The 22,736-nt window shown below is 50.1% G+C and overlaps 9 protein-coding genes across 9 annotated transcripts; 3 read left to right on the top strand and 6 right to left on the bottom strand.

The window, feature by feature from the left end:
* Window positions 1-400: 400 nt before the first annotated feature.
* Window positions 401-863, bottom strand: N7458_011981 (nuclear transport factor 2 family protein; the record flags this gene model as incomplete). Its single annotated transcript, XM_056915363.1, has 2 exons — window positions 401-548; window positions 619-863. The coding sequence occupies 2 exons, from the start codon at window positions 861-863 to the stop codon at window positions 401-403; spliced, it is 393 nt and encodes a 130-aa protein (XP_056760117.1).
* A 2,344-nt stretch (window positions 864-3,207) lies between these two features.
* N7458_011980 (uncharacterized protein) lies at window positions 3,208-4,716 on the bottom strand (the record flags this gene model as incomplete). Its single annotated transcript, XM_056915362.1, has 5 exons — window positions 3,208-3,223; window positions 3,402-3,595; window positions 3,654-4,301; window positions 4,358-4,459; window positions 4,522-4,716. 5 exons carry the CDS (start codon window positions 4,714-4,716, stop codon window positions 3,208-3,210), a joined length of 1,155 nt encoding a protein of 384 aa, XP_056760116.1.
* Window positions 4,717-5,187: 471 nt separating this feature from the next.
* On the top strand, window positions 5,188-7,350 carry N7458_011979 (uncharacterized protein; the record flags this gene model as incomplete). The annotated part of the gene is made up of 6 exons (XM_056915361.1): window positions 5,188-5,199; window positions 5,251-5,340; window positions 5,418-5,702; window positions 5,759-5,968; window positions 6,020-6,488; window positions 6,560-7,350. 6 exons carry the CDS (start codon window positions 5,188-5,190, stop codon window positions 7,348-7,350), a joined length of 1,857 nt encoding a protein of 618 aa, XP_056760115.1.
* A 336-nt stretch (window positions 7,351-7,686) lies between these two features.
* Window positions 7,687-9,082, bottom strand: N7458_011978 (uncharacterized protein; the record flags this gene model as incomplete). Its single annotated transcript, XM_056915360.1, has 3 exons — window positions 7,687-7,825; window positions 7,891-8,274; window positions 8,352-9,082. 3 exons carry the CDS (start codon window positions 9,080-9,082, stop codon window positions 7,687-7,689), a joined length of 1,254 nt encoding a protein of 417 aa, XP_056760114.1.
* A 539-nt stretch (window positions 9,083-9,621) lies between these two features.
* On the bottom strand, window positions 9,622-12,878 carry N7458_011977 (acetyl-CoA synthetase-like protein; the record flags this gene model as incomplete). The annotated part of the gene is made up of 2 exons (XM_056915359.1): window positions 9,622-11,837; window positions 11,894-12,878. The coding sequence occupies 2 exons, from the start codon at window positions 12,876-12,878 to the stop codon at window positions 9,622-9,624; spliced, it is 3,201 nt and encodes a 1,066-aa protein (XP_056760113.1).
* A 2,099-nt stretch (window positions 12,879-14,977) lies between these two features.
* Window positions 14,978-15,876, bottom strand: N7458_011976 (uncharacterized protein; the record flags this gene model as incomplete). The annotated part of the gene is made up of 2 exons (XM_056915358.1): window positions 14,978-15,252; window positions 15,309-15,876. The coding sequence occupies 2 exons, from the start codon at window positions 15,874-15,876 to the stop codon at window positions 14,978-14,980; spliced, it is 843 nt and encodes a 280-aa protein (XP_056760112.1).
* Window positions 15,877-19,011: 3,135 nt separating this feature from the next.
* On the top strand, window positions 19,012-19,940 carry N7458_011975 (uncharacterized protein; the record flags this gene model as incomplete). Its single annotated transcript, XM_056915357.1, has 3 exons — window positions 19,012-19,583; window positions 19,642-19,722; window positions 19,790-19,940. 3 exons carry the CDS (start codon window positions 19,012-19,014, stop codon window positions 19,938-19,940), a joined length of 804 nt encoding a protein of 267 aa, XP_056760111.1.
* A 259-nt stretch (window positions 19,941-20,199) lies between these two features.
* On the bottom strand, window positions 20,200-20,913 carry N7458_011974 (alpha/beta hydrolase; the record flags this gene model as incomplete). Its single annotated transcript, XM_056915356.1, has 1 exon — window positions 20,200-20,913. One exon carries the CDS (start codon window positions 20,911-20,913, stop codon window positions 20,200-20,202), a length of 714 nt encoding a protein of 237 aa, XP_056760110.1.
* A 1,109-nt stretch (window positions 20,914-22,022) lies between these two features.
* Window positions 22,023-22,709, top strand: N7458_011973 (uncharacterized protein; the record flags this gene model as incomplete). Its single annotated transcript, XM_056915355.1, has 1 exon — window positions 22,023-22,709. The coding sequence occupies one exon, from the start codon at window positions 22,023-22,025 to the stop codon at window positions 22,707-22,709; it is 687 nt and encodes a 228-aa protein (XP_056760109.1).
* Between the last annotated feature and the right edge of the window lie 27 nt (window positions 22,710-22,736).

The following is a 22,736-nucleotide window of genomic DNA, read 5'->3' as shown; positions in this document are numbered from 1 at the left end:
AGAGAGAATATTTTTTCCCGTATGCTCTCGTTGCTATCTCAACAGCTTCCTCGACATTAAAATGATGACTCGCTAAAGGGTGTTCGACATGTTGCGCACCCTTTTGAGACCCAGCGTCGGATGATACCATAGTGCCGTATTATATGGAAGATGGAGAAGAGAAGCTATGGGGCGAACATTGCATTGGACGGTCCAACCATATATACTTCAAAATGTACAGTGCTTCACGGTGGGAGTAAAGGTTTAATCACCCCGTGGGGATTTCTCTGACTTCCCCGCCCTCTGGGCCCAGGAGCTAGAACGTAGGTTAGATCCAGGGCAGATTACTATTTCCCTCTCTAGACTCCAATGTAACAGAAGTTCAACTCCCAAATTGAGAGTCGTCCCTCTTCCGGAATACTCAAACTGTAATGGCGGATAGTCCCATCGCATGGAAGTAGGAGATAAGGTCCTGAGCGATATAGTCGTTTCGGATCAGCCCTGTGCATTCATCCAAGAGAAGAAGATCGGTTCCGTTGTAGGTCACCGAAGAGCCTGCCTTCAAGGGCCTAGAATACAAATTAGCTTTTTGGCAGCCCAGAACATGAAACAAGTACCACTATGCTGGCTTGAACTCACGTGAGAAACAGTGTAAAATTTGCCCCAAGTACGCCGTTCATCTTCCATCGGACAGCAATCGAATTCACATCGTATAGCGAGTGGATAGGCTCAAAGGTATATTTCTCCCATCCATTTCGTGATCTCTGGACAAAGGCAGAGAATTGGGATCGATTGGTCACCACCGTGAGGTCGCTACCATTGCCACTTGACGAAGGGAACCGGTCAGAGGACAGGACGACGTCGGGATGAAACGTGGTATTCATGAGTGATAGATCTCCACCCCAGATAGCAAGATAGTTGCTTAAGATGGTCTCTTGGTGACGACCATCCTTCGCATAGCCCTTGCAACAGGCCGAACTCGCATGGGCGTTGGAAAAGGCAACAAAGGACGAAATAAAAGCGTGAATAGAGTACTAAAGGGCGCCATTGTCTGACACTCAATGCCTTGGAATGGTTTAAGAGAAGCGAAGGTAAAGAGTCAGAGAAAATTGATTGATGGGATTTAACCAGAAGTTCGGCATGGAACTGTCTATTTATACTGCTTCAATGAAGCTACTGGTCTTCTGAGGAGCCATCAAAGATTGATTCTTCTTCGGAGATTTGGCCCCCAAATTTATCAGCACTATGCAGGTTGCGCGCAATCTTCCTTTTTGGGTTTAGCCTGTGGCTTGTGGCACTGCTATCTCCCGTGCGTATGGAAGCTCTGTTGTCGAACACAGACGGGGCATAATACCGCTAGACTAAAAATGCTCCATGGGCGACATTCTTAGTCATACGGGCTGTTTCTTGTTCCGACATCTGTTCTAACTAAACACGATCCACCCCAGGCTGAAAAATCAAAAATGCCAGGGAAAGAATACATTGCAGGTTCTTCTTGGCAGGAGCTGCAACGAAGAAGCGACCTAGGTAAATCCAGCCATTGGAGGGAGTAGCCGAGAAGAAGGCGTGAAGTGGACCTGGTTTTATTTCCGCTGCGTCGGCACTGTCTCGAGTGCCGATGGTTAGTGTTCCAGGACGCTTCAAACCTAGCATATCGTACCTGCAGTTGGCGCAAAAAAGGCCCTATACTGATAGGCCTCGCGTTTGGATGAAGGGATCCTCCAGCCTCAATAATAACAATGGAGCCGTCAGTGCGGCTTACAGCAACCGTAGTGTGAATAATGCAGGGAGGCTTGTACCTTTCCCATGCTAAGGTTATGCAACATGATTAACGATACATCGTTTTTATGTAACTAGACAAGGATTGTATACTTCCAGTGGTAAGGGGAACGACGAAACCGCGGTAGTTACTTCGAGCTACGAAAGCAGGCGCCTTTCGAGTCAGGTACGATTACCTTCACTAATGACTATAAAAGAACAAGTTTCCCTCGTGCTGCTCTAGATTCTGCCTTTGAAGGGATATTCTGGAACTCCTACTCACTTATGGATCCCAGATGGGGTATTTTTTTTTCCGTATAGATATGGAATTCCAATAGGAACTGCGGTCCAGACGTAGCGGTGTCATGAATCTAACTAATGAGGCCTGAAGTTAGGCAATAGTTGGACACCCATGGTGGAGGCAGCTGAAGGAATTATTGAGTTTGATCAGAAGGTTCAGAGTTCATGAGACGAAGTTTCTTCACCGGGTCGCTCGAGGTCCTGGAGCTAGACCGTTTTGAAGGTGATATAATAGCGCCCCTTCTTTGGGGCAGTTTGGCAATCTCTGGATAGCGTGCCTCTAAGGTGGCCTAGAGAGCGTTGCTGTATTAGCCACCCTGCGTGTTGACATCCGCTCTCTTATCCAAGAGCAGTTTTACAATCTCTCGATGGCCATTAAACGAGACGGCCTAGAGCGCGTTGCCGAAGAAGCTACCCTGGGCGTTGACGTCCGCTATCTCGTCTAAGACTAGCTTAGCGTACGGCAGCGGCTAAATTACAAAAATATCCCCTCAAGGTTCATAGTTAGCCGTACTCAGGGCCACCATTCTGTAACTAATTGCCTGATAAATATTAATAGTACAAGGCCAGAAAGCAGAAGTATACATGAAATAGTAGCAGTTCACAAACACGAGCCGAGGGATTAGAGAAGTGATCTAGCTTGATACGCTTTAGTCTTATCCCTTTCGAAAGATCTTCACGCAGGTCCTTCGGATGGTCGTCCCAGATAGCTGAGGAATATCTCTTGATCCATTTTTCAAAGGATCATTAGTAAGTTCAACTTCCAGAATACCCAATAGTGTCATACATCCTGACTCATTTAACCATGTTGTTCATCCGATGCCGGTTCCACTTGATCTCATTTGCCAATATGCATGCTATCAAATTCTGTATCTCCTTGTATTCACAAAAATTAATAGCTGTAGATCCACGTATAACGTTGATCACCCCTTCTTGCCGTGCTTGATTCTTCCATCGCAAATCGGGCTTGGTCCCAGCTCGCGATTTCTTTTCGCCTACGCCGATTTTCCAACATATAGAGTCCTCGCATGCCACAGAATCCGACAATGCCGACAGCAATCAAGATCATTGTTACGATCAGCGGGTAGTGATAAGAAGGCGCGTATGAGTGCTTGAATAGTTGTCCAGCGATCACACCTGCAATGTTAGACCAGCCATTTAGACCGAGAATTATTGCTCTCCCTCCCTATAACTGTGTCAGTGGATAATTAGTCCAACGGGCTTGATCAGTACGTACCTTCCATGGTGTGTTACCTGCCAGCCATACTGCGATCAGAGGCCCCCCAGCAAATACCCCAGAAAGACAAACATGAGCAAAGCCATATCTTACTCGTGGGTTTGACGAAGTTGCCATAACCACACACCCAATCAGACCAAGTGCCATCCCGAAGCAAGTATGAAGGCTGCGCTCCTTGAAATGGTCCGATGAATAGACGATAGCCAACAGACCAGCGGTTCCCACAACAAATGGTGAAACGGACATCAGCGTGGCTTCGATACCTTCATAGCCCATACCCTGGACGATAAGAGGTAGGAAGGTTGTAAAAGCCGTGACAGGCTTAAGAGACTCATCAGTAAACCCAAAAAAATACAAAGAGAATAAGGTCAAATCTCACCAGCACACTGAGAATATTGAACACAATAATCAGTAACTTCTTCCAATCCATGAATACGTCCTTCACATCTTGTAAAGTGATTTTGTGGTTATCCTTTGCGGTGTATAGGTCGCCATCACTGTCAATGGCCTCCCCGATTCCGGAATCAGAGCTCGTCTGGAGATCTCTCTCCATTCGGCGCAACGCGTGCCCTCTCTCCACTTCCGTCAGGAACCAAGCGTTAGAGATGTCTGTCGGCAGTACTGCAAGAGCAATCAAAGCCACCGCCACCGTCATGACACCTTCCACAAGAAACAGCATCTGCCATCCTCGTAGGGATGATGTCTCCGAATGGAGAAGGCCGTACGCAAGAAGGCCAGCAAATGCACCCGCCACTGAATACATGCCTGAGAACATACCCATACGGAATCCCAAAGAAAATTTCGGGTAAAAGGTTGACATATAATAATATGCAGTCGGTGTAAAACCCGCTTCCGCAACTCCAAGGAGTAAACGCAGCGCATAAAAGGTGGAGGAGCTTCTAACTGCCATGTGTGCAATACAGATGCTTCCCCAGGCAATCATCAAAGCTGTAATCCACCATTTTGCTCCCACTCGGCGACCTATTATGCTTGATATGGGCTGGAGAGGAACATATGTCGCAGAGAACTAATTGAGTGTTAGCATTCAACTCGTAGCTGCACCAATGCAAACTAGAAACCTACCAAGGACAAAGAATTCGGAATGTCGTTGGGATTCAGATGGGCATCTTTGACAAATGTGCTAGTCGCAACATATCCGATATTTGTCTTGTCAATACCCAAAAGCTGTGATCTCCTGGTAAGCAGCGAGTACGGGGATGCCGGAAAGACAGCGCGTAACAACTTACAATGAAACCCAAGGAGAGAAAGACAATGATGCAGAGATCAAACTTCAAGTTGACTCTTCTATCCAAGGCTTTCTCTTCCTCGGTAGCCGGCACATAATGAGTTACTGTAGAACGAACAGGGGCGGCTTCATGCTTTGCAATCTCAACCTCGGCGACGGAAGTCTTGTCGTTATTTGCTGCCAAGCTAGTCGTCATAGCTGAGAAGATATTTGAATAACTGGGAGCCTGAACCGATGAACATCATGGGACTTTCTGTTATTTATGCTGATCTGCGCGCCCATCGAGCCGGAAGTGTGGGGAAAAGTTTGGTGAAAAGTTTGGGGTTTGGGAGAAATTGGAAAGCGTGGTTCGTGGTTCCCCACAAACGTGACCCCGCAAAGGCCCTCGAGCCCGAATTGTCGAATTTTCCCCACCGCTTTCTGGGGAACATGACACCTCCTTGCTAGTTAATCTCAGCACATTGAGGACACATGCTTGACGTGCGTCTAGCCTCTATGGTTGTATGTATCTCGATATCGAAATGCCTCCATCCCTCCCCCGTCGGCGCAAGAAACTTGACTTGGAATGCAATGACTGTGGGAAAAGGTACACAAAACGAGAACATCTCCAGGTAAGACACTAGCCTCACTTCTTCAAAATTCAGAGCTGAGAAACCTCTGTAGAGACATGAACGAATCCGTAAGTTCTAAATTCTGAAAGCGAGCAAATTCATAGTAACAGAAATTCTAGATAGCGGTGACAAACCTTTCATATGCCCCCTTTGTGGTCGGTGCTTCGCTCGGCAGGATGTACTCAATCGACATGCTCGCGTCCATCGGGGTGATTTCCATCCAGGTCTCGGAGCTGTACATACCCCAGAAGATATCTCGATCTCACCGCTATCTTTGCAACAACAGCCAGTTGAGGCTTCGTACGTGAACCAGAGTCACGATACCCTATCCCTTGAAGATTGTTCTTCCCTACTCTGGCCCGACTCCGAGGACCTGTTGCAGAACATCCTGGCAATTGATCCTGGCATCTGGAACCAACCGGCTTCCCTTATGCCGCAGACGCTCAGCATTCCTCCAACTCCTTTGCAAACCACTACAGATGGGCGAGATGTCTCACCATCAAATCGTAGTAGCATCGCAGAAGATGGGGAGCGAGCGATCCAGTCCTTGAGCGGACTCATCAATGAGACGGTAATTCATATCATCACCAAGTGAGATAATCTAACAGCCAACTAATTACCGGTTAGTTCTGCAATGTGACGGCTCCATCAGCCTTGGCAGGGCTCACTTCGCGGTTTCTGGATAGTAGTCTGCATATGTTCTTCAGATTCATAGTTCCGATGTTTCCAGTGATCCATCAGCCAACATTTGTCTTCCGAGATTGCCCTCCACCTCTGTTGCTGAATGCAATTGCACTGGGTGCCTTATTTTTGGGGACTCCAGACGCAATTGTGAAGGTGAGCTGATCCCAACGTCATTGATAGAGTGGAGGTAACTCACAAGGACAGGCGGATGCTCTCTGGCAGCTCGCTCACACCGCTGTCGCAACATCATGGCACACAATGATTCAGCAAAAACGACCATATGATTCATGCAATGGAGTCTGCCTTGTCCAAACAATGCTACTAAGTCAAATATATGCTGCATTGTCAAAAAGTCGGACTCTGCGAACCACTAGCCAAGTCTTTCATGGGTTGGCGCTCTTCTGGGCTAGTCACTGTGGCATGTACGAAGGGCTAGATCAACCTGCATTGCCCTCCCCAGACGCGCATCCCGACATAATCCAACGCACTTGGCATAGTTGGATTGTTCAGGAAACCAGACTTCGCACTTTGCTAGGACTATACATCGTGGATGGCGTGGTGTCTCAATTCAGCGGTAATCCGACGTTCGCACGACACATGGCCAATCCCCTCACTCTACCCAGTGATGAGTCCATTTTCAATGCTGCCACAGCCCAGGAGTGGATCCACACAAGTCTAAATAGCCGGTTATTACCGTCGAACAATGTTCGGTTTTGTGACGTGTTCCACACACTTTTTCACCAGGCGACAGGACGCGCACGAGCATGAGGCCGCAGTATGGTATTTCATTGTTTCATCACAAGGTTGTTCTCGAAGGTATCCGGTCTCTTGTTGCAGATGCAACTCGAACGAAACCGGTACCAGTTGGTGTTCCGTCAAAACAAGAAATTGGCAATGCTGTCATAAGGTTACGGGAACAGATAATTCAAAACCAACATCTCTCCTCGTCAGACCAAGCAGTCGCAATGCTGCAGTGGCACACAATATGTCTCGATTTGGTTGTTAACACAGCACGAGGTACCCGCCGAATGTGTTCGTTGCATGGGATTCCACAGCGCATCTTTGGAGGAGACAGTCGCGACGAGCAGGACATAGATCCACGCCGCTGGGCACAAAGCAAGAATGCGCGCATTGCCTTACTGCACGCATCTCAACTTCAAGAGCTTGCTACAAATCTCCCGCTCGGAATGGCCTATGATATCAATGTTCCCGGTGCTGTCTTCGCTGCAGCGACCACGTACAGTGCCTTTGCTTTGGCGGGAGCTGGGAAAGTGGTTCTGCCTTCTGCAATAGACTGGGTGGCCACCGTTCAGGCTGCTACCATGGATGAGCAAGTGGGAAATTCAAGGTCGCACATTACCTCCAACGAGACCCTGTCATTTGTGACTGACGGGGCTTTCGCTAGGGGCCCGCTGCGAGATCTTTCTTATGAGTTGACATCTATTCGAAGCTTGTTGCGGTCTCTCTCGTTGCAGTGGAGCGTTGCTGAGGAGATGGAACAGGTTGTTGGTGCTTGGATTGAGCGCATGCAATGAACCTTTTCGTGAGGAATTTCCACTGCGAATAAACCTAATAGTCTCTGGTATTGGTAGTCATATAGCAAAGTACTACTGGACAAGAGAGTACCGATCTATGCTCCTTAAAAACTTATACTATCGAGTGAAGCACGCCCCTTTGCGGCTTTTTTAAAAGTGAAAAAGCTGGACCCCTATCCTGCTGCCGCAAAGCAATATTTCACAGCATAGTAGCAGACTATGAAAAGTTGAATTAAGTGTTATAGGAAGCTAAGATGATATGGCTTTGTATCGATTTATGGTGCTGGGTGTATCAAGGCAAACAAATTAAAGAGAAATAGATAATGCTCTCCACCATCAACGAGAGCGTGCTGGCACTGCACGCAACGGACAACTTGTGATTCCCATCTCCGGCATGGCCGCATATTCAAGGGTCCCATTGACTTCAAAGTCGTCCGTCCGTTGTAATATTACTCGAAGCGCGATCTGTAGAGCCCTATCTGACATTAATATATCTGCACCTCTCCCCTCTATCGAGTGTAGACAATCCAAAGAACTCACATTCTTGCAAGAGGCATCCCCGCACAACGATGTCTCCCCCTTCCAAATCCAAGATGCGAGCTAATATTCTCCCGGTTGAGGATGAATGAGTTAGGATTTTCAAACACTTCCGGGTCACGATTTGCAGCTGCATATGTCATGGTCACTGGCTGCCCTGCTGGTATCGTACGGCCATGAAGATCAATATCGTGTTTTGGAGTACGACAGAATCCCCGATATGGCACGTAGAGGCGTATGAATTCTTCTACAGCAGCAGGTATGAGGGCTGGATCGGCTCGAAGCTGGGCTTGTAGTCCTCGGTCTCGGGAGAGATGAGCGCAGATATCGCCCAGTAGAATTGGAGGGGCAACCATGCCGACTACAAGCGACTGGCGAAGAGCACCACTGCGTGCGACGATTATGTTATTAGCGCATATTCTACAGGGCATTCTCCTTCGTCATATGCTATGATCAGTACTCACATAAGAAGCTCGTCATCCAACGGCCGCCCATCTGGTCCGACTTCGAGTAATAGTGAGGACGCTGGATCCATCTCTGGATCCCGGTTTGACTTCTTCCGGTTAGCAAACAACTCCCTTGCTAGATCATACAGCTGCGCAGAGTGTGCGCTTGTCTCTGCGGCGTTCTGCTGACGCCACGCATTGACCCATTTGGCCGCCGTGCTCGCCAGAACAGGTGCAATCTCATCCTCGAGGTTCAACCACGCCACCTCGACCCATGCGGCAAAGGACGCACCAAACTGGGCAGAGATATCGATTTGACAAGTCTGGGACTCATTGCCGTCGTCTTGATCGTCCACATTTTTTGCCTTCAGAAGAGCGTCAAACTCTCGCTGCGCGTGTCTCTCAAGTATCGGAGCAAGTCGCTTCAACCGCGCAGGTTTGAGCGTCCGATCAAGCGCTGTACGATAAGGTGTGTGAGCTGGTGGATCTGTATTAAGCGGTGGACGGCGAATGCCTCGTGGGTCGCTTGGAATGACTGCTTTCACAGACGAGATAAAAGTATCCGTGTCGGACGCGGCACGCTTCACGTCGTCATAGCGTGTCAGAAGCCAAAAGCCCCCAGTTTGGGAGGTATGTGCGACTGGGCATTTACTGCGCAATTGATCGAACTGCTCGTAAATTTTGTCCGGGTTGTTGTCTTCGATGAGGGTGAAGTCGTCGTGGACAGAGGTGGTGATGGTGAATGACATTGTGGGGCTATCTGTATATTTGGATGGAAAGTGGCAAGACAAATCATCGGCTATTTTGGTATTTATGTGAAAAATGTTGAATGGAAATTGAGGTAGCGACTGCTCGGTTCTTCGTGCCGGGGATTAATATTCAATCGGGACCAGGTCAACCAAATCGTGTGGGGAACATGGGGACACGATGGGGACACACAATTAGGTACCTCGGGTTGGGGTATAATCTGCTAAATCGATATCATACTATTCTAACCTACATTACAGGTATTCTAGTATTCTGGTTAGACTGTCATTAGTGTAGAGATCTGAAATTGAGATTACTGCCTTGCAGTCGGATCAATAAGCCTGATACAAGCTTAAGCTCATGGATCGGGTGGCATCGAGACTAACTGGCCGAATATCCACCTCGGCCTTCTACCCTGGTCTACGCTCTCAAACCATTGCGCGATGTAATGGTGAAATGCAGTAACTTATAAATTATATTCATTATTCATCATTCGATTATTCAACCCGATAATACCAACGGACCATCAGAAATATACCATCTAGAACTGCCACTGCTCACACCACCGCTTCATCAACTCTGCCGTCACCGGCTCCATCCGCCGCATCGTCTCGCTCGCCTGCTCCGTCCGCTCCGTCGCAAAGCCTGCACTACCTGCCTCACCGTACGTCGCCTTCGTAGACGCAAGACGATACGTATCCAGAAGCTTCAGGCCCGGATTCTGTTCCAGATCCACCTCGCCAACTGCGCTCTTCTCTAACGCTTCCACCCACTCCTCCAAACTCACAACACGCTCAATCCGGCTTCCATAGAAATCCGTTACTGTAGGGACAATAACCCCCTTCCAGTCCGGAAGGTTCGGATTCACCGCGTGAAAGTACCCGCCATTGCCATCTTGGTCAGCAGTAACCTCCATAACAACACCCGCAATGTCCTCCACAGGTGCCCATCCCATATTACCTAGTAGCCCAAGCTCGCTGGGCACCAGGCCCAGGAATAGTGAGCTCCGAATAAGACTCGGAAGCCACTCGCGCGGGTTCCATTGGCCCTGTTTCGCCCGGGGGCCGGCGACCTGGCCTACGCGAACTACATTTCGTGGCACTGACGATACTGTTGCTGCCGCATCGAGTATCAGGCTTGCGGCAAGCTTTGACTGGCCGTAGCCCATCTGGGAGGCGTGCGTGAAGTCTGAGAGGGGTTGTTCGGGAATGAGGGCTGACTCAGTCCATTGCTCGACCGTGCTTACGGACGAAACAAACGTGATAGGGATACGTTTGGCAGCGGCAGCGGCGAAGTCGATGAGGTGCCGGACACCACGAAGGTGTGGTTCGAAGGACGCGATGGATTGATTGAAGTCAACGGGCCAGGCGTTGTGGATTATGCGGTCGACTGTGCTCGCGAGGCAAGCTGTGATCTCTTCGGGCAGGTTGAATGTAGCTGAAGAGGAGAGGTCGACGGTTAGGAATTCGATGCGGGATGGTGGGAAGTCAGTGGAGAGGCCGCGGGCGCTGCTTGCAGCGATTTGGCGCTCGCGTGCGTCGGGCGTCCGGTTGAAGCAGATGATCTTTGTGATGTCCTGGTTTGCGAGGGCAAGGTCAAGGAGATAGCAGCCTAGAGCTCCAGTTGTACCAGTGATAATAATGGTTTGGTTTGTGGCGGCGGGAAGGGGTTTGTCGGGTGTTGGGGAAGGGAGGTTCTGCGTGTATTTTTCGACAAGGGCCGAACATAGGGCCAGAGTGTTGGCCTCGGTGCTGGTGACTGTAGTTCCATTCGAACTAGATCCGGCTAGAGAATTGATGAAGGAACTGAGCTTGGCGATGGTTGGGTACCTATAGATACTCCTCGCCTCAATAGTTTCCTTGACACTAGCGCTCAACACCCGTGCCAGTTGGAGAACCTGCAGCGAGTCGACGCCCACAGTAAAGAAATCATCATCAACGCCGAGTGCAGGCAACTTCAGCGTCCGTTGCACCAAATCCTGGATTCCATCCGCAAGGGATGTTTCTGAGCTAAAATCGAGCTCCACTCCTGCGGCTGGGACACCGTTGGCTTCAGAGCTAGATTCAAAGATGCGGCGAATATCGTCTGCGTAGAGCTTTACAGCCATGGCGCGCTGGATTGTCCCCTTGCCGGCCCGCGGAAACGGTCGCGCTGGGTCAGATACAAAGACATAGTCACGCAAGATGCGACCATGCGCGACAGTCTCCTCATTGACCTTCTCGATAACCGGCCAAACCTCGTCGAGGAACCGCTGCTTCTCCTGCTCATTTGCCGGATGTTGCGCCGGCTCAATCAGCAGCGCAGCATGAAACTGTCTCGAACCCACTACTTGCGCGCCTAGAACCCCCGGATGTCCGATTACCGCTCCTTCGATAGTTGTGGGGTTGAGTTTCTCGCCGGTGGAGAAGACTATAATGTCGTCAGCGCGACCCACGTAGGTCCAGTGGTTTGGTAAATTCGGATGCGGCCGGTAGAGGTCCTTCGTGCTGTACTCGTCTAGCTCAGGAAAGACGTAAAAGCACCCCTGCAGACCCGGATGCTTCTTATTCTGCCGAATGAAGACTTGCTCGTATGTGTCCTCGCCAAAGGGCCGCCACTCGATACCCAACAATTCTGTCGGGACGATAAACCACTCCCAGAGGGATGAGTCTGGTTGCGTGTAGTACGGCATGTAGATGTACTCGGTTGCCCCGATGGCATTGACTAGCTTGATCTCGTTGCTGAGCAGTGAAGCCGCTGCAGCGGGGGCGATTGGGCCTGCAGATAGGGCTAATGTTAATATCGGCACGCACTTGGATTTTTCGCTCACTTACCTCCTCCAAAGGCCACAACTTGCAACCTCCTCAGCTCATCGAGCGCGGCCTGTGACCGCGACATCTGCTCCAGGATCGCCGGGGGCAGGACAGTATAGGTCGCGCCGGAGTTCTGCAACCACTCAACCACGTTATCCCCCGTGAGCGGAACCGACGGATCGCGAAATAAAACCGGAGTGTTGTAGTAGAAGCCCGACAAAACCGTAGGCATAATGCCTGCGGTATGGAACAGAGGACAGGTGCAGAGGTACCGCGGATTATCGAATTTCCCCCATGTCGGCAACCACGGCAGGTTGCCCTCGTACTCGGGAACATAGCGATGCAGGTCGTTCAGGGCCAGCTTGCCCTGGGGGATAATGACTGGCTTGGGGAGACCCGTGCTACCGCTCGTATGAAGAACCACAAACGGGTCCCACTCGGCCTCGGCGAAGGTCTTTGTATACGGGAATGGGGCGACCGGCGTGGTCACCCACTCTTCCCACGGAGGGATTGCGATGCTCTTCATCCCCGAGCGTCCAGCGACCCATGGCCTCACCATTGATGCCAGCATCTGGTCATGGTATAGGAGATTGCAGTCAGTCTTGTCAAACAGGTTAACCTGCGCCTCGACGGAATTCCGCGGCGAAATGAACAGAGCCTGGTACCCTGCCTTAATTGCGCCCATGATAAAGAGCACATAGCGTGGGTCTTCGAGCCCGATGTATGCAATCGTGGGGAAAGAACCAGGCGTTGGTGTCCCAGCCTGCTTGATCAGCATGTGAGCCACGTAGTTGACGGCATTTGCGACCTGCGCCCAGCTCACAGGCTTCCAGCCGTCGCGGGGGTTGCCATGAGTCCGGGGAACGGACAAGCATTCAACGTCTGGCGTCGCGATGGCCGTTGCGTCGATGACATGGGGCATTAAGCGTTTCCCGCATTCGCCCCCATGGAGCGGATGATTATCCGAGTCTGTAATTGTACCGAAGACGTTCATATTCTTGGCCATCGTGTGCGACGCGTCGCTGTTGCGACTTACGAACTCTCCCATTTTTGCGACACGATTGACTTTCACAACTTAATGCGAGGTCCATCCCCCCATTATATCCACTAGACGCCTTTGTCCGCTGTAACGAGTCTCAGCTCAGCTACGGCGACTCCGTGTTTTGCCTATACCAGTTGAAGCCAAAGTGGCTACCTGGAATTCCGGTGGGCCCCCGTCATCAGGCTCGAACTGGTGTTCGGGCACGGCGACAGACCAACCAGGGTTAGGCTGGCAAAATATGTAGGTTGTGGCGCGGCTGAGACCCGCCAGCTCAGGCCCTCGGGGCGAGAATAACCGAACAGCCAAAGCATCTCTATTCGCTGATGCCCGAGAGTGATAGGTTTGACAGCACAGACAGCGCAGACACGTTTATCCATGACTCGCGTGGGCTGTGGATACAACTTCGAGTGTTCCGCGTCCACGTGCCGGACCTAGGCCGAACTATATATCTCGGCAGCCGGACCAAGCCGGACCCATAACGGGGCGTGGAACGAAACATTTAGAACCGGATTGCGGTCCATGAGAGAAGGAAGTTGGGGCACAGGTTAGCACTATTCGATCAAAACAAAGGGTGACTGCATTCGGCTTGGCAGGAGGGGCTGTAATGATAGAGAAGATCGTCTAATGCAGGGTGCTCCCATCGTGTGTCTGAATCTCGCAAAACCATCATTTGGTGGGACATTCCGCTTGTCCTGGAACTTTACGTAGGCGCGCTTGGCCTCAATGACGAGAAAATGATTCCGTATCACTTTATTCGGTCTTCTGAGGATATCTGTAACATCTTCTTCCTCTTGAACCTATCCGAATTCTGTCCACTGAAATCGTACTGGATGACTGCATCACTGGTAATTACGTAACCTAGGAAGACGCCGTAAGCGTTGCTATATCGGCGTTGTCTGGTATCCGTGCAGCACCTTCGCATACGCCAACAATCAAAGCGATTTGGATCTCGGTATAGCTGAATCCGAGGTTTGTCGCTACGTCGCTACGGCCGCGGTTGACCCTTTGCCTTTATCTGCCATATAGCACAGGACCACGTAATGTCGTCCGATCCTCCCATTGACATACGCGTTCGTATCCCCGCGCTCTTTGCCGTACCACCGCCCTGGCCTATCGTCAGTTTCGTCGAAAAGAGCTTCGACATCGTCAGCTTCCAATGTAAGCGCGCAGGCGATTGCAATTATGCAATAGGGGCCTGAAGGGGCTGAATGGTAAAGCGGCACTAGGATCAAGCCTCACGAATTCTAGTCATCAACAAGCAACAAAAACAAAAAGATACAACAGCCATACTATGGCCATGCTCACCTAGCGCTATCGTTCGGTACTGGGCGGCTCGCCGCTTTACGCAGTCGGCCTTCACGCGAGTGCGGGCGGCTTCAGGGGGAAGTTCACCCACCTGAATATTCCTCACCCAGAAGGGTGACGCCCTGCCCCAAAATGTGCCTTTCTACAATTTGATCAAGGGAAATACCGCGATACGGGATTAGACTCTATGTTCTTGCCTTCGAGGCAGTTGCCGCCAGTTGCCATTACCCTTTTCCACTTCCCTTTCACCTTAATCCTATCCCTCTGCTATTTCCCTCTTGCTTTAAGTTGGAGGCAATTATAACAAAAAAAGACCGACTGCTAGCTTACACCCGTAACGTGGTAACCTAAGCGACTTCGATAACTTTGAAATTAGATGGCTAGTCCTGTCGCGTACAGCGAACGGCTATAAGCGTGCCCTGAGAGTCTTTGATAAGTTAGTGTATAGTTCTCTATCGAATTCTATAGATTAATCCTCGTCTAGAATGAAAGACCTAGAAGATTATAATTCCTAGGCATATTAGAATATTAGAACGAAACTTAGACAGAAAGCGACCGAAACACTACCGGCACGCTATACATGCCCTAATAGCTATATAGTATTAACATTAGTGCTTCTTGAAGAAGCACTAATGTCATTACCCAAAGCTGGAATACGCTCTGCGAGGTTTTCGATTCTGTGTCACAACATCACTACTGCTAAAGTCACTCTTGCTACTATGGGACCTTCAGAATAATAAATTGTGATTTTTAGTATCTCAATTAATTTTCCAGGGCATAATCTGACCCTGGAAACTAGCCCCTATGGTGCGATTGAACCCCGCACCTTGTAAAGCTATTTGTCCTACATGCCAGAAGCACTCCCTAACAGTTACAGTGGCAGTGTTAGAAGTGTCGTCATGGCACTTCACAGGGGAAATTTGCAGCGTCCATTCCCCGCCAACCACAGCTTGTCGAAGAAACAAGACTTGGTCGTAAGTGGTGAGTACCCCGTACTTCAAACTCAGCAGATCCATGTACTTCGCAACTTGACCTAGAACGGTATAAGTGCAAGACCACGAGTAAACACAGCGAGCCCAAAGATATTACCTAGCATATTGCGCAAGTGATTGTCACTAAGTCCCATTTGCCAGCTATGGACCGCTCTCCTAATATCATGAGCGGGTACCCAGGGAGTCTTGATCTCGCCAACTATGATCGAATTACCAGCTCCGTTCATTACGATAAAATCAGGCGTCTTAGATAGAGCAGTGGTCGCAACACATTTCGAATCGCCAAACTCAAAGGAAGGAGGTTGGTGATTGGAGATATGGCTGAGCACTTGCCCAACCCTCTCTTCAAAACGCCCTTGGACACCATGCTCGTCACCCACATGTACATACTCTGAAGTCTGCACATGGGGGACGAGCACGTTCGCCCATTGTCGATGGTCGACAGCCTGGCGTACGGAGGCCTCGAAGCCACTCCACACGCCAAGCTTGCCGACAAAAATGGTGTCATGTATCGCCGAGCTTGTGGTCGTATGCGGGCCCTTTTCGAGGGGAGGAAGGGGTTCTTGGAGAATTTGACTTGCGCTCCGAGCCTGCCGGGGTGCGCTGCGAGCTCGCTGAGCAGCACGCTGCGCAGCGCGTGGACGTGCCCGGCGAGTGGGCGCCATGTGGATTGTGATGATGAACGCGTAAACTGTAAAATGGGACGAAAGCGAGGTCAGAGATGCTGTAAACGCCGTGATGGTAAGCAGTGATGAAAGATACCTTTAGGACTTGGTGCATTAATCCGTGTCTGGAGCTAAGGCTGAGAGTGGGAGAGGGGGAGGAGTGATAAACGCGCAAGCTAGCCTGAAGTGATTTTTTAACTCTTTTATTAACATATGAGAGGAAACTGCGAAGGATCTTTTTCGTATCTTCGCTGCCACTTTGGGAAGGCACGTGGTATCACCATACGGACGCTGAGGGAGATGTGTTCCAGTGACGGCGTAGACGTAGAATGCTGGAGATGTATAACACTAATGTGTAGAAAGCTTCTAGATAGCGGGATTGATGAGATACACGAGTGGTAAGGAGCATCATTCGGCCACCAAAGTCTGGCGTGTATTCTATTGTTGATATGGCCAGTCAAAGTATTCGCTCAGCTGATTGCCAGTGCGGCGCCCAAGACTCCAAGCCTCAAGTCCAGGACCTGCCACTAAGAGAGCCAACGCGGCTTCCAAATTACTATGAGCGGCAATAACCGGATCGTCCAAGAGATGGAAACTCAAAGTGCCTTGCAGCAGGTACCGCCAGACAGTTTGAGAGATCTCCTGCACTATCTGGCTCAAGTGTGAGCAGACATATTTACAAACTGCTGAATTAAAGCTACAGTTACAACGTCGTCGACAGCTACAGCCAAAAGTACCTAGGAGACGAGAACACCTGGAAGACGAGTTAAGTTCGGAGACGAGCTAGCTTGGGAAACCAAGAGAGCCACGAGGGAGTACAGTATGTGTCATATCACCGCAAGACGAGGACTCTCGCTAACGAATCAGGTCTAAGGCGAGGACAGACTGGTTCACGGTGATGAAACACCTCTAAGGGAGAGTATGTTTCTCACACTACAATGGCAGAGATAAACAAGGTGTCTCGGTGGTGTCAGCACACAAGCACCTGCATGGGCTTTCGCAAACCACCGAGAGGCCTGCGAAGCCAGTGACAGCTGGATATGCTCGAGGTGCAGGTGGAGCAGGGAGGTCAAACGAGGCACGGCTATCGGGAGGAGAGAAAACAAGGTATGTGAGCATCGCCGGTGTGACGAGACTCGCTAACTTGGAGAGCACCTAGTCCAGGACAGAAATACATGCATGAAGTTCACGACCTACATCTACGAAACTGAGCACGATCCTACACTGCGATGGGCGGCAACTACCCTGTTGCCAGTGATGCCAGCGCGATGGACCATGAATGATCACAGCACGCGTTCATTTACTGAGTGGAGTCACAGCTTCAGGCCCTACGCCATTGACAGCGCAGTACGACGGGGCCGTGGAAACTGAGGGAGGCACAAAGATCAGGTCAAAAACACGGCACGCGAGTCTTCACGCAGGGGAGAAACTCTACGAGTCAGTGTGCTCTGAGGCCAGAGCCATGAGCGTCACGCACATCAGCTGACTCTTCAAAAGTTAGCCAATGCCCGGGCTACCACAAAATAGGCGAACAAAGTGACCCAAAGCTAACAGCAGAATTTACGCAGCAGCGCTTTAACTGAAGAGAGAGCCGCTACCAGTACACTGGACGGGACAACCTGTGGTACTGCAGAACCAGCCATGGGCATGCCGACTCTAACCACTGCCGCTGCCACTGCGCCGTTCACATCTCAGCACAACTAAGATTCCGGGCAGGTTTGATTGGGCACGCTGGGTGAGAAACACGGATGAGAAAGAGAGCCCGACTCATCATTTCAGCAGAGCAGACCTGCTAACCCAGATTTTGCTGAAAGCAGGACCACGAACTTCCCATACACCAATTGCCTTTACCAGAGCGAGCGCAATCCCTACACGATCACAGGCCGCGACGACTGCGAGAGCCAACGACAACACCACAGAAGCTCCTGCAGCTGTGTTTGCGCACGTACACGCAACTCCCATATTCGTATGAGCACGAGTGACACCGAAGAATCCTGCGATGAGTCTACAAACCGAGGCGGAGCAAAAGTTCGGGGCTTTGGCAATGCACGGGCATAATGGATGTGGCTACTTACGCGGTCATTACAAACGAATGCCGCTGGAGAGGGATATATGGTGTGCCTGTCGAGGTCTCTGGTAGCAGACTCGTGGTTTTGGACGTGGGCGGATGGGACCATCCATCCCACAGATATTTGTGGGCGGAAAGCTTCCTTGGGCATACAATCGATGTGGCGGCTCACATACAACTAAGAGTAGAGTACCTTTGACTCATAAATTGCATCTTTAGCTTGCTCATATACTTCCTGGTCGTCCAGAGGCACAACCTGTCACAAAAAGCATTAGTTTAAAGTCTGATCATCACGGGTCTTCTCCCATACTCGAAACACCCACAATCCAATAGATGCACTTGTATCCCTCGATCTGCAAATCTTTCCAGAGGCCCTCGACTTTGTCCTAGTCCCAGCCACACTCGTCTCGCTGCTTAATAAGGCACTGCCGGTGAGTCAGGGACTGCGGATCCCAGGGAATCAGAGCCAATCTGATTATTAGGGCCATATCGAATCACCTGATTACCAGTGAGAGCTACCTTTCACTGAGGTGTCGAGTTTGTTGAACGGAGCAAGAAAGAAAAGGAGAACGAGGCTGCGCGGCGCCGTTAAATATGGAGTCATATCTAGACTCCGTTAATGTAAACATGTCGGAGGAAATAGACCCCAGGCCAGTATCTACTACGGAAATCTGTACAAGTGGACTTGCCGCCCTTCTCTCCGCTCGACACTTCACGCCCGAATTCTCGACAGGAGATTGACCTATCAGTAGGTGTAGACGAGTAATTATCCTCATTGTTTAGGGACCATGATACGGTACTGAGCAGTACCAGAATTGCATTGAGATGTTTCAGGCAGAAAGCATGTCGTCAGCGCTCAATTTCCTGCCTGATTCATTCCTTAGAAATTGGGTTTGAGGCTTTGTAGCCTTGCAGGCCTCCCATAGAACCGGAGATGCCTGGAGGGCCGAAATGGGTTTAGTGCAAATCACCGCTCCCAGTTCAAGCCACAACTATTATATCAACACCACTCACATCTTTTACCTGCCACATTTTGGAGCTCCACCGTTTCCTAACCATCATCAAGAATGACATCCCCGAGATCCTGGTTCGACCAGGGACCCATGCGTGGGCGCTACGAGCGCGGCAGCATCATTACCACCGATGACGGAACCGAATGGGAAATCGTCGGACGCCTCAAACAAGACGACCTCCAGACAGAGGGCAAGTTGGTCACCCGACCCAGCTATGCCGCCCTAAAATTGCACTGCATGAAGGCCAACGTCGACCCGAGCGAGAGAAGCGCAAGCGAATCATTTGCGCGGGTTTATGTGCAAGTTCCCTACCTTGGGACGGAGTTTGACGATGCACAAACTCGCGCCGCGCAAGCCGATCCGGCCTTTCAGCCTGACGAGCTCGAGGCATATCGCACCCTCAGCGACCATACGGTGGTCTCGACGTTCACACCGAAGTTCCTGGGATCTAAGGTGTCGGTGCAAGAGCTCTCAGGCTTCGTGCCAGGCGGGTTTCTTATCCTCGTTGTATGGGAAAGAGTTCCCGGGATTCCCCTCGGCGATACAACCGGACAAGCAACTGGATATTGGACACAGTCTAAACGCGAGCGCAAAAAGATCCGAGAAGCTTTTAAAGAAACCTTCAAGTAGGCCAGCTACTCTGAGCGGATTCTGAATGTTTATTGACTTTGGTGATCAATTTAGGGAAATCTCCTCTACTGTTGGTATCTGGCCAAGGCCTACCTCTCCCCACCACTTAGTCTGGAATTTCCTGACCGAGACTTTGTGAGTTTATCACAGCGAGGAGTGCCCATTCTTGGTCATCGTTAATAGTCTAATCTGTTTCTTCTAGATTCTGGGTTGGGTTCCGTCAATTCGATCGGAAAAAGGACATAGTCTGGAGTGAGACCTGGCTCCCTGCATATGACCTCGTCAAAACCCCGCCGGGTGATAAGTGGGCAAGAATGGACTGGGATGGTGATACTACGTGCTGGATAGGCTAGCGATTACATTGTACTTCAATAGCTAGTCTAGCTTTCGCTGGATCTTGCTACAACAGAAAGATTGATTGATTAATTGAAGAAAGCAAAGACTCGAACGAATGGGAAAAGGGGCTAATAGAGTATCTAGTAGAGGTCTTTACGCGGTATTGCGACGGGTTTCGTAGGAAAATATATTCATAGTGCGGTCGGCGTGTACGGCGTCTCTCTTGTGCATCCCCAAACGCCGCTAAACCAAATTTGGTACCATCTAACGAAGTACTCAGAGATGCTTAAGCAAAAACCTGTACATATCCTCCAACTGGACATGCTCATCGAGATCAAAAAAATGAGATAAGCCATGCACACGCTTGTAGCCTACCTCCATATTTAACCCTACCATCACACCAACTACCTCATCACTCTGATCAATGCCAACATCTTGGTCCCCGTCCGGATGCACAATATACGTGGGCGGCAAGCCATATTGAAAGATGCTCTTCGCAATGCGGAATCTGTCTCCGGACCCGATGCGTAGGAGTGCACCGAGGTTGGCTTTCTCCAGCATATAGTTGTACATTTTGTTCCGGTTGCTTTCGTCGCCGGGTGCAGTGTTAGTAATCGCGTCGGATTGAGGATCCAGGAACTCAGTGATTGATGCGGAATCCGTACGTGCTGTGCCCAGATTGTGTAGTTGGGATGTTGTGAAGAAATTCCCTAGTGGGTCTGTGACGGGGTAGATGCAAAGTATGACCTTCGGTTTAGGGTTGATGTACAGGCCAGCAAGGAGGGATAGGTATCCGCCAGCTGAGCTTCCTGACACCGCAAGGCGCTGGGTATCCAGGACGTCTGGACCCGTGTGTTTGGCTAGCTCAGTTCGGATGAAGGCTATACAGTCTTGGACATCTTCAAAAATATCTTGAACACCGACTTGAGGGGCTAATCTATAATCGGCAGAAACAAGTGCATAGTTGTATTTTCTGATACCCCTAGTCATATGCGGCGGGATATTCGTATCTCGTCGACCCTGGCTTTAAAATGACATGTTAATTATCAAGTTTCAGTGAATATACAATTGCCATCAGGGACATACACAAGGCCACCACCATGGAACCAAAGAAGGACAGGTACTTTATGGGCATTAGGAGGGAGGGTCAAATCCAGATGTATATGGGAGCGGGCCAACTTTCTTGTAGGTAATTTTGTGCGGTTCCAGAGTGTCCATATTTGATGAAATGAAGTCGCAACTACTATTCCTGCGCTGAGGATTCTTTCGCGCAGATTTTTATATCATGTGCGGGCTTGAGAGAGGACCAAAGGCGTTGAAGAACTCCCTCGACGAAGAATATGATAGAGCACAGAATTTCAGCCTGCACAAGCACAGTCATGGGCCAATAGGGTCCAATTTTTAGGATTTGAAGACTTGCATTCCGTAGAGCCGTCCACTCGTAGTTATACTGTAAGCCAGATTACCTGTATTGTCATTCAATGCTGAATCTGCTGTCAGCACCTCGTGTCTGAAATTTCCGGCTCGTATAGCACCGTCTCTAGGCAAGTTAGGGCATTAAGATCGACAATGACTCATACATGGTCAGTGTTGATAATGTGGTCGAAACTAGTCCGTGCGGAGATTTTGTGTCCGGCTCGGTCGCTGGTCCGAAGTAGGGTCTTGAGGACGGGTTTTTGAGTAGCCACACCCTTCGGTATCCACTCTTGGGTAATGACCATTTATCTATGGATTTATTCATGGATTGAAAGGTGGTGTTCAATAGAGAGTCACATATGTCCGCAGCCAAATTTGTTTCACAGCAAAGCACAGCATATATATTTAAAGCGCATTAGAGCTGTCGGCAGGAGAAGGGGCTTGGATGTTGTGACTCCACGCGAGCGGAACCCTCCTTCGGTTGGAGCGTAAGCGTGTGTCAGCACAGCAGACCTGGGGACGGGAGGTTCGTATCGGCGTGCCAGATGGATGACTCAAAGGGCTCGTGCGCATGAATATGATTATTCTTAAAACGCCGACTTGACGCATATCCAAGTGCAATCCGCATCAACCATATTAGGACATCACTGGCAGCTATTCAACATCACACTGTGGCAACAACCATGGAACACAATAAGACCAGCCAAAAGCTCTCTGACGAAGTGCTTGAATGGCTGCCCCAGACAGATATATGCAAAGCCTCTTTGGATCTGGCCCAGCGAGCGCTTCCCGAGCCCATTCTTAATCACGTTATACGAACATTTCTCCTCGCTCGGTGGCTTTCAGAGAAGGAGGGGAGCGAATGGAGTCAGCCAAACAACCTCACACTATTATATGTCGCCAGCATTTGTCACGACCTTGGTGCCAGCGATCTATATAACGGGAGCCAACGATTTGAAGTTGAGGGCGCGGATGCTGCGAAGACTCATCTATTATCGCATGGTATGTCAGAAGAGTCGAGCCATCAAGTCTGGATCGCAATTGCGCTACACACCACTGCAGGTATTGCTGAGCGTATCTATCCGCTATCCCGCCTGGTGCGATATGGAGTCATGATGGACTTCTCACCGGCTACCCGCCAGGCCATGGGGGCCGTCGAATACTCGTCGGAGATTGAGAAGCACCTACCACGGCTTAATATTGAGAAGGTCCTCGGCGATGCAGTTGTGGGTCAAGCAGAACACATCGACCAATCTGCGCGCTCCACTTTACCCAACACCAAGAAGCATCCTAAGGCAAGCTGGCCAGGTATACTTCTGCGAGCACACCTGGAAAACCCACATCAAGATGGCGTCAATCCAGCCTTTTAGATATTTCTCTCCTCGGAGATGATATAA

This window comes from Penicillium daleae, assembly GCF_028827525.1.
Source record: "Penicillium daleae strain IBT 16125 chromosome Unknown utg000009l_segment0_segment0, whole genome shotgun sequence".
Classification (NCBI taxonomy): domain Eukaryota; kingdom Fungi; phylum Ascomycota; class Eurotiomycetes; order Eurotiales; family Aspergillaceae; genus Penicillium; species Penicillium daleae.
The sequence above is the reverse complement of the archived record's forward strand: the minus strand, read 5'-3'. Positions and strand labels throughout refer to the sequence as shown.